At 39.2% G+C, this 10,302-nt stretch overlaps 1 protein-coding gene across 3 annotated transcripts in view; it reads right to left on the bottom strand.

Annotated features, from left to right (window-relative positions):
- Nucleotides 1–1,011, bottom strand: part of GLRA1 (glycine receptor, alpha 1) — a 103,212-nt gene extending 102,201 nt beyond the window's left edge. For all 3 annotated transcript variants that reach the window (XM_011985287.1, XM_011985288.1, XM_011985289.1), the window contains exon 1: nt 134–1,011. In XM_011985287.1, the coding sequence (XP_011840677.1) occupies nt 134–189 (56 nt within the window). In that variant the 5' untranslated portion in view covers nt 190–1,011. The remainder of the gene's footprint in view (nt 1–133) is intronic.
- Nucleotides 1,012–10,302: the final 9,291 nt, after the last annotated feature.

Genomic DNA, 10,302 nt, shown 5'->3' with positions numbered 1-10,302 from the left:
GATGGAAGGACCCGATTGCAGTGGAATACAGCACCCCTCTTCCCCAAAATGATGGGACCACGGACAAAGGTAGCCTCTGTACTCTTTCCCCCCATTTCCATCACAGCGATGTGGTCAGTAGAAAATTGCATACCTGAAGAATACAATGGTCTCCCAAAGGTAGAGTCGAAGAGTATTGAAGCTGTACATTTTTCAGGTCCTTGTGCTTTGTAGTCCACGAGTTATGGGGGCAAAAATGTTTCAAATTGGCACTTACAAAACCAGAAAGCGCTATTGAAAAAAATAATCCAGATGTTAAGGGGAGGCGGGGAACAGGGGCTCGGAGGGAGAGCCCCAGGGGAAGTCGGAGCGAGGGGGCTGTGGATACCACGGACAGCGGCTGCTGCGAGGCGTTTCAGCACCACGGAGAGCGTCCAGCCCTGCTTTTCAGGAGCGCGAAGAGTATTGCTGTTTGTTAAACTCCAGCGTGTCTGTTGGCTCCCTGCGGCGCTGGGGAGGCACGTTTGGGGGTGGGTATATTTCCTTTTTTTTTTTTTTTTTACCCCTGTTTTTCTGTTTAAACGGCCAGCTCCATGCAAGGAAAAAAATCTTCTGTGGAGATCAGAACGTTGGCCTCGGACCGTTGGATTGGGCGAGCATCTTGGGTAAAGAGAACAGAGCTTTATGGCTCTGGGCCGGCTGAGGGGGTTAGAGGCGAGGGGAAAGCGGTTGACGGTGCTGCCTTCAGTTAAATCTCGGAGAGTGTGCCAGGCCGGCGCATCGCAATCCAGTCTCGGAATCTCATTCCCCTGCCTCGGTGCTATTCTGCTGTCGCCTTGCTATTCCTGTTTCCTGGTCCCCGGTCCCCGCCGAATAAGTTATGATCACTGCAGAAAAGGTGTCCCATTGCTTGGGGCCGCAGGCGTCAGAGAGCCCGGGGCAAGTTTCAGGGGCTACCGGGGTCCATGGCTACCCCGCGGGGCTCAGGAGCCCGATGTCTCAGATGCATCTCGGTTTTCTGAGCTCGCTCATCTTTCCTTGGTCAAGGCTCCTACAGATCTTCAGACTTTCTTACTGCATTAATTTAACAAACTGGAGGCGTGGGGGATGGGAGGGGTGACAGCCGATGGGAGGGGGTTGAGAGGATAAAAAAAGGGGGGAAACTCCTTAGTATCTTCAAACCCTCCCACTCGAGGTGTTCATTGGCCCGCGGCTACGAAAACCAGATCTTCTCCCGGTATTCGGCCAATAGCCTGTTAGACTCCGGGTTGAATTTAACGCTTGGAGTGCTGGACGAGATCTGCGCAATCCCCCTCCTACCCCCAAGCTTCTTTCCGTGTAAGCGGTAGGGTAAGAGAGGTTATGGAATTAATCACTCTAGGTCTCTCAAAAGGTTGCCTTGATTTTTAAAGAATTCAGTTGCATGTGAGTAAAACACATGGTTCCTAGTTAAGACGTGCTCTGGGCTCAATTTATCCTTTTAAAAAGGAAGAGTTGAAGCAGATCCCTGATTTTTTAAAAAGAGCTCTGAAGTTATAATATTTGGCCCCAGAAAGAAAGGAGGAATATCCAAAAAGAAGTCTGGTGGATAAAGACCCCCTCAAGGGTCACCGCAGCAGGGAAATACGAGAGAAATTCTTTGAGCAGTTTCCAGGGTTGAGTGGGAGGTGTTGTGGCTGGCACCCTTTTGAGAGGGAATAAAAACACCTTATTCCAACTGGACAGGAGACAGTTTTATTTGCCTTTTATTTGCTGGGGAAACTGAGCCTCACAGAGCTGTGGCTTGCTCCAAATTGATGGCAGAGCCAAGTTGTACACACAGAGATTGTGTTATGACTCACATTCCCTGTTTTTTCTTCCGCTGTTTTCCCACCTTATTTGAATCTTAGAAGCCAGCTATACATTTCACTCTAAAGCCCATCTGGGGAGATGGAGTTAATCAGATTTTCTCCAAGCTATGGGACTATAGGATAAATACTTTAAAGGATTTTCTGGCTGATTTGAACTCACTGGCACTCTGGGGACTCTCCCTCCCAAGGCTACTGAGAGAGGACAACCCCTTCTCCTTATCCCATAACGTTAGAAACTCCTTTGGTTGGTCTCCCGAGAGTACTCATCAGCTCAGTTCCCTCCAGGGCTAGGCCTTCTCCCAAGCAAAAACTTCTGGAAAGTCTTGTTTACTAGCCTCCTACCAGCAGGATTTTCCCTCCCCTCCCCCTGCACTACAATAGCACATCCCACACTACCGGTTCTGTTATTGGCTCCCACAATCTAGAATTTCCATGATATTCTGAGTAGTGACTGAAAAGGAAATTTTGTTTTGAAGGTGTATATTAATATGAGTTGGATACAAATTTAAATATAATAAATAATATATGTATTTAGATATATATAATCAAGAGCTAACCTTTATTAGCATGGTTTCTGTGTGTCAAGAGCTACTGTGAATTCACATAATCTCATTTACTTTTCACAGTCAGACCTTGAGGTAAATATTATCTTTGTGTATGTGTTTTTGTACATTTGTGAGTATGCTTGGGCAAAACCAGCTTGTATGTTACTGTATATATAAATTTATTTATGATTTGTATCATGCCTAATTCTGAAGTGATTTTGATATGCATATGTGTATTTGTACATTTGTGTTTGTAAATGGGTCTTTCTCCACATACACATAGATGTGTATGTATCTATGTGTGTCTTTGTGGTGCTCCTAGAAATACTGAAACAAGCTGTAAGCTGGCAATTTTGTCCTTGTCCCTCATCTGACTACGAAATACCTGCAAAGCCAGGTGTGATGCAGCATGTGGAAATTTGTTTTTCTTTTCCTTCAAGGGGTGCTGTGCATGTGTGGCTGTTCATGAGTGTGAGTGGCTCCAAGGCTGTGGCCTGTGCAGGAGGTGAGAGTAATTATTACCTGGGGTGGTTGAGGGGCACCTGTTTGTTAATAGGCCTCTGTTTACTATGAGGCTGATACTTTCATTTAATCAGCACATATGAAAGGAGCATGTGCCAAGTATTGGGGATATGACAGTATATAAGATAAACAGTACAGTATATACTGATAGTGTATAAAATAAACTGTAAATAAGATAAACTTTTGGAATATGCAGTTGCTTCAGAAGTTCAGTGGGAAGAGTCCCTCAGGTTAGTTAATCTACACTTTTTACCCTACACATCACACACATCACATATTTATGCCAGGACAGATCTTTTTGTTCTTGTACAGGTCACTATTGAAAATAAATAACTGTGGGCTTGGCAGTCAGGGATTTATGTCCTTATTTTATCTCTTCCTCAAAAGGTTGGATATGTTGGATAAATGACTAAACTTCTCCAGGCCTAAGTGAAATGAGGGTAGTAATGCCACTTTTCTCATTGCAAGAAACTGCGTGGAATAAATATTTAAGTCTAATCTTATTGTAGCTTACCATGCTATGAAACAAAAATCTTCAAGGAATGGAATGGATTGGCTTCAGCTAATGATTCATTTCTATTGGTAACTTTTCTGTGTTGTCTGACTCCAGTGTAGTTCTAATACTTGACTGGTGTCTTATAGGTCCTAGTAGCTGGATTTGAACCCTACTAAGTATGAATAAATTTTGACACACAGTGAAACTTATTTTATTACTAGAAAAGGTTCATTATGTTATTCATTCAACAAATGTTTATTGAGCATTTACTGTGTATCTGGTACTATTTTTGCCACTGGGGATATAGCGGGGAACAAAACAAGCCAAAAGCCCTATTCAAATGTATGCATCTTCTGTTGGAGGGAGACAGAAGACAAACAAGGACATATATGGTGAGTTAGGTAGTCACAAGAATTAAAAAGAAAAAGGCAGGGCAGAGAGTGGCATGGAGGTGCTATTTTATGTAAGGTGATCAGATCAGAGAATGGCTCCTGAAAAGGCATTTATGTAATTGAAGGAAGTGAAGGAATGAGTCATGTGAACCTTGGGGGACGGTGGAGGTAAGGAAAGCTTTCTAAGAAGTGGGAAAAGCAAATGCAAAAGCCCCAAGAGGGGAGTATATTTGCAGTGTACAAGAAACAGCGTGGAGACCAGTGTGCCTGGACAGAGTGAGTGCAGGGAATAGTGGTAGAAGATGAGATTAGAGAGGAAGTTGGGGACTAGAGCAGGTACTACCTCCAAGAAAAGATTTCAGGGATGGCAGGAGCAAAATGAAAGCAGAGAGACTAGTTAGGAGCTACTGAAAACGTCCATGTGAGAAATTCCTTAGGATAGTCTTGTTCAACACTTTCGTGTACAGAAGAGGAAAATTATATACAGAGAGGTTAATAGACTTACCCCTTAGACTCATAGCACAGCTGGGACAAGAACACAAGTACCCTAATTATAGCTAAAGGGTGTTTCAACTATTTTTTTTGTTTATTTCAGCTAAGATAAAGGGCATGCAGAAAGAAAGGAAAGTCTGTGAGGGAAGAGACTTTACCTGTTTTTGTTACTGACATATACTGATATATATCACATATTGGTATCAGATACTAAATAATATAGTGTCTGGCACATACGAGGGGCTCAGTAAATATTTATTGCAAGGATAAATGAGTGAATAAACAAAAGAACAAAAAAAGTCAGGCAGAGGACACAAATACAGGAGAAAGAGAGTAAGGAATATTGTTAATCAGGTGAGATTATGTTGTCCTGAGCCAGCTAATGTAATTAATATAATGCCAAGCCTCTGTCCATAATGACATTCACAGAGGAGAGTGCTGTATGTTTCAACACTGCTTTGATAGACCTGAATGATACTTTGCAAAGAGAGATATTTGGAACAACTGAGCAGCTTACCTAATTGTGTTGTAGTATGATGAATAAAGGCCTGAAAATGGTACTGTGGAAGAGTCTTTTCTCCAAAGAATTAGAGGCTTGCTGCCAGCTGTTTCTAATCCTAATCCAGAGTGCTCTTGTTACTTTTTTTTTTGCAAAGCAATTATCTGTTCTTTATGCTTTAAAGAAGGGACCCCAGAACTACTTAGGGGATCTCAGTGACACCAGAAGAATTTTAGTTGTAAAGAATAGATGCATAAAATACGAAGAGACCTTTCCTCCCATTTTACTAGCTACTCAGGGTCCAGGAAAGGGGAATGACTGGCTTAAGATATCACAACAAAACTGAATCTAGATTGGAGGACTCTTATTCTTTCAGGTCATGGTTCCCTACCTTTTTTTCTGTGAGACCTAAAATAAAAGAAGAGAAGGTACGATCTGTGATGAAAAATGCTTCATATCAAAGCTGACCTGCTCAGAGACCGGAGACTCCCCAGTTTTCTTTTGTAGTCAAGCCTATACTTGTACTTGGTGCTCTAACAGCTTACTGTTCGTAAGAGACTTTTAGCGATCTCCCTGTGCTTCATTTCCATCTTTCTCTCAAACTATCTCTGCCTCTTTTTTCTACTTTCTTCTCATCTGCCCTTACATGTTATTTCATCTTTATTCAGTTAGTTTTTCTTTCTTTCTCTCTTTTTTTTTTTTTTTCTGAGATGGAGTTTCGCTCTTGTTTCCCAGGCTGGAGTGCAGTGGCGTGGTCTCTGCTCACTGCAACCTCCATCTACAAGGTTCAGGCGATTCTCCTGCCTCCAAGTAGCTGAGATTATAGATGTGCACCACCTTGCCTGGCTAATTTTGTATTTTTAGTAGAGATGGGGTTTCAACATGTTGGCCAGGCTAGTCTCGAATTCCTGACCTCAGGTGATCTGCCTGCCTTGGCCTCCCGAAGTGTTGGGATTATGGTGTGAGCCATTGCATCCGGCCCAGTCAGATTTTTCTCATTGGGTCTCTCATCTCCTACTGTGTCCACAAAGACTTTTGTGATTAAGAAGGCTTGACACAGGACACACTTTTACTGAGTTTGTTCATTCACTCAAAGCCTTGTTCATTTATTTAAAAAACACATATATCTTGAACACTGGTTGTGTGTCTGACACTGTGCTGAAGTTTTGCATGTCTAAATAAAGATTTGTTCATTCATTTTAAAATAAATATTTATTAAGTACTGTCTGTGTGTTAGGAACTTTGGAAAATGGTAGCACAAGAAAAGCATAATCAGTGTCATTGGAAGGAAGGAGGTGATAAAGGAGATTCCTGTACTGCATATTTAAAAACCCTTTAATATTGAAATACACATAAATACATACATTTTGATAAATTATTTACAAAATGAGCACTCACATAGAACATTATGAGGACTCTAGAGGCCTGCCTCTTATCTCCTCCCGGTCATTATCTGCCAAAGATATCTATTAATATTATTCTGATTTCTGTTACTTTCATTTTGCTTGCTTGTGACTAAATGGAGTAAATAATCTTTGTTCTTGAGGGGGGATCGACCTGTAACTTTCCTTTTTTAAAAATGTCTTTTTCAGGTTTTGGTATAAAGATTATGGTGGCATCCTCAAGTTGTGAATGTTTTTTCTTTTCTATTCTTTACAAACATCCACGCAAAGTTGTGCTATTTCTTCTTTCAATGTTTGGGAGTGTTCATTGGTGAAGCCATCTGGAAATTTCTTAGTAGAGGGTTTATATTTTAAGGTTCAATTTATTTAATATATATAGAACTATTCTGATTGTACTTGTTCATGTATTGGTTTTAGTAAGTTGTATTTTTGTAGGCATTTGTCCATTTTATTTAAACTTTACATTTGTATAAAATTTTTTATAATCCTCCTATTTTGTTAGTCTACAGAATCTGCAGTGATGTATTCTTTTTTGTTATATTGGTAATGTGTACTTTTCCTTTTTTATTGATTATCTTTTTCTAGGTCATTAGCCATTGTATCGGTCACTTCATGTAACCAACTTAGAAATTCTTTTCTATATTATAAATTTGTTTTCTATTCCATTTATTTTGCTCTCAACTTATGTATTTTTTGGGGGTTTAATTTGGTTATCTTTTTCTGACTTCTTGAGATGGATGCTTAGATAATTAAGTTTCAACCTTCCTTATTTTCATATATTTTTTTTCTGACCTTTGTTTCAGCTGCATTCCACAAATTGTGATAAGATATATTTTCAATATTATTCAGTTCAAAATATTTTCTGGTATCCACTCTGCTTTATTCTTTCATTTTAGAGGTATTTAGAAGTATACTGTTGAATAATGTTATCCCATTGTTTTCTGGCTGACATCATATCTTTGAAAAGTCAGCAGTAAGTCTTATTTTTGATCCTTTTAAGATAATTATTCATTTTTTCCCCCTGGTGGTTTTAAGGATTTTTATGTCTTTGGTTTTTATGAGTTTTATGTGCTACACCTATGTTTGATTTTCTTTACAAAATCTTACTTGGGGCTTATAGAGCTTTTTTGAATTTGTGCCTTGATGTATTTCATCACTAATCATCATTTCATTATTGCTTTTTCTTTATTCTCTCCTTTCCACTTAGAACTCCAATTGCACATATGTTAGGCTTTTTCCTTGTGTCTCGTATGCTGTTAATGCACTTTTCTGCATTTTTTATTCTCTCTTCTTCTCTCTGCACCAATCTCGATCTTCTCTACTTTTTCTACCAATCTTCTCTTTTGCTGTGTTTGATCTGATTTTACACTTGTTAAATTAATTTTAATTATTAAATTAATTAAATATTAATTTCAATTGTTTTAATTTCCAGCTCTAGTGTTACCACTTGCTTCTTCTTTTCTTTTCTCTTTAAAATGGATTCTTGTTCTCTGGTGACATTCCTCATCTTTTTACCAATTTTCTGGAGTGCATTAATCCTGATTAAATTTCCTGTCTGGTAATTCTAAAATATGGGTCATCTATTGGTATGTTTCTATCACTTGATTTTTTATCATAGATTTTGTTCATTTGTATCTGTTTACTGATATAGTTGGTATTTTTTGAGTGACTGCCTTACATTGTATATGAAAAATTATAGTGGCACTGGATCATGTCATCTTCTGGGAAAGATTAAATTTCCTTTTGGTTGGCAGAGAGAGTATGGACAGATCACCTTGATTTAATCATGGATTAAGATGATTTTAAGTTGTGTTTCAGGCTTCCTGAGGATGTCTCTTTCTGATTTACCTTATTCCATGAGCATAGCCTATTAGGGTCTTAATTGAAAGCCAATTCTCTGCCTTTCTCTTTGGTGGGCCCTGACTTCCGATTTCTGTTCCCTCAACTCTGTGAGACTGCCAAAATCATTGCTAAGCTTTTCAATCCTTAGAAGTTGCTTTTTAAAAAATATGTTTATTATGTCTTGTAATGAAGCTGTCTCTGACCTTCCTCCCTGAAATATCCCTCCCATCACTGTCATTCATTTTGTTTTATTTTTAGATGTACAGAAAAGTTCTTATATATCCTTCACCCAATTTCTCCTAATGTTAACATCTTATATAATGTGGTACATTAGCCAAAATTAAAAAATCGATATTGGGACAGTTTTTTTCTTATTGTTTTTCTTACTGTCTTAAGATCAAATAAAGGCAGGGTACCACATTACATTTAGTCATTGTTTCTCTTTGGTTTCCTAAAAATGGTGACAGATTATCAGTCTTTCCTTGTTTTTCATGACCTTCAGAGTTTTGAAGAGTGTGCTGGTCAGGTATTTCATAGAATGACACTCAATTTTGAATTTGGTTTTGTCTGATGATTTTCTTTTGACTAGACTGAGGTTATGAGTTTTTGGAAGAGTATCACAGAGATGAAGTGATATTGTGGGGATTCTTGACATCAACATAACTTATCACTATTGATGATAAACTTGATCATTTGGTTTAGGTAGTATGTTTGCCAGGTTTCTCTACTATAAACAAAGTTACATTTTTTCTATTCCCATATTCTGTTCTTTTGGAGGTTGAGCCATTAAGTCCAGCTCACACTCAAGGAGAGGCAAATTAGCTCCACCTCCTAGAGGAGGTTATTAGCTATGTTTGTTTGGCTCCTCGGCCTCTGACAACGTGTATGTGCAGCTGAGAATTTGGCAAATGCATTATGAGGAATTGCATGCAGAATGTTGAGCTCACTTTTTCTGTGTGTGTGTGTGTGTGTGTGTGTGTGTGTTTTGTGGGGGGATATTGGCTCCTCAATTTTTGGCTGCATTTAATTAATTTTTTATCTTCCATCCCAGTGAAACTGCTGTGAGATCTAGGCCACTGCTTTCTGTTTTGCCCTTTTGCTCTGTACTGAGGTCAGAAAATGTCCTGAGTGAAGAAAGCACCAATTTAGGAACCACTTTGATGTATTTTCCTTCTCTGTGGCTCTTCAAGTTATGGTTGCTCCCTATTACCTTCAAACATCTGATTTCATTTTTGATGCGATTGTTATAGTTGTTCTCAATGTTTGTCAGAGCCAAACTACGCCTTCATAACCAGGAGGCAATGAGGAGACACTGGAAGGTCCCCATTACTCTGCACTATACCCATGGATTCCCTCAACTGGCTCACTTTTGGTCTTTTTGCCTGTCTCACCTTATGCTTTCTTCAGGGATCAGCTATTACTTTCTATTCTTTTTCTTCCATCAAGCATTTTTTTCCTCTAGCTGTCACTTCTAGTTTTACATCCAACCCAGAGTTCATTCTTCACACAGTTAGTGTTTGCATTGAATTGTCTTTATACTCAGAATGAAATACAATTGCCCATAGGATTTATATGTTCAGCCCTGACCCCCCTCTCTGATGACACTTCCTGCCATTCTCCCCATCTCTTACCAAGCCATAGACTTTTGTTCATTCTTGTTTCCAAGCTACAGATACAGATATTCACACAGTTGGTTCTTCTTGTCATTCAGATCTCAGTTAAAATGATACCTCCTCAATAAAACCTCTTACTCTTCTTCCTGAAGTACTTTCCCCATCACTACTATTCATTCTGCTTAATTTTTCTTTACAGCAATCATCCTTACCTAATTTTTGTTCATTTATGTATTTACTTTTTCATTTTAGAATATAAGCAGCACAGTAACAGGGACTTTCTTCTTCCCCAATCTATTACTAGTGTCTGTAGTAGTTCTTGGCACATAGTAAGCATTAATGAATGAATAAAATTTTACAAGATTTATTTACACTGTGACTTGCACTGTATTTCATGCTTCTGTTACACTCTCTCATGAAATTATCACAATAACTCTATGGAGTAGAGTCTATTATTGTCCCCAGTTTATAGAGGAATAATGCTTAAGGCACAGAGAGAGATTGTCTTGTTCAGTTACAGCAGGTAACTGGTGGTATTAAGACTTAACCTTGGGGGGGCGGAGCAAGATGGCCGAATAGGAACAGCTCCAGTCTCCAACTCCCAGCGCGAGCGACACAGAAGACCGGTGATTTCTGCATTTTCAACTGAGGTACTGGGTTCATCTCACT

This window comes from Mandrillus leucophaeus, unplaced genomic scaffold (assembly GCF_000951045.1).
Source record: "Mandrillus leucophaeus isolate KB7577 unplaced genomic scaffold, Mleu.le_1.0 Scaffold282, whole genome shotgun sequence".
NCBI classification, from domain to species: domain Eukaryota; kingdom Metazoa; phylum Chordata; class Mammalia; order Primates; family Cercopithecidae; genus Mandrillus; species Mandrillus leucophaeus.
This window is presented reverse-complemented; position numbering and strand designations above follow the sequence as displayed.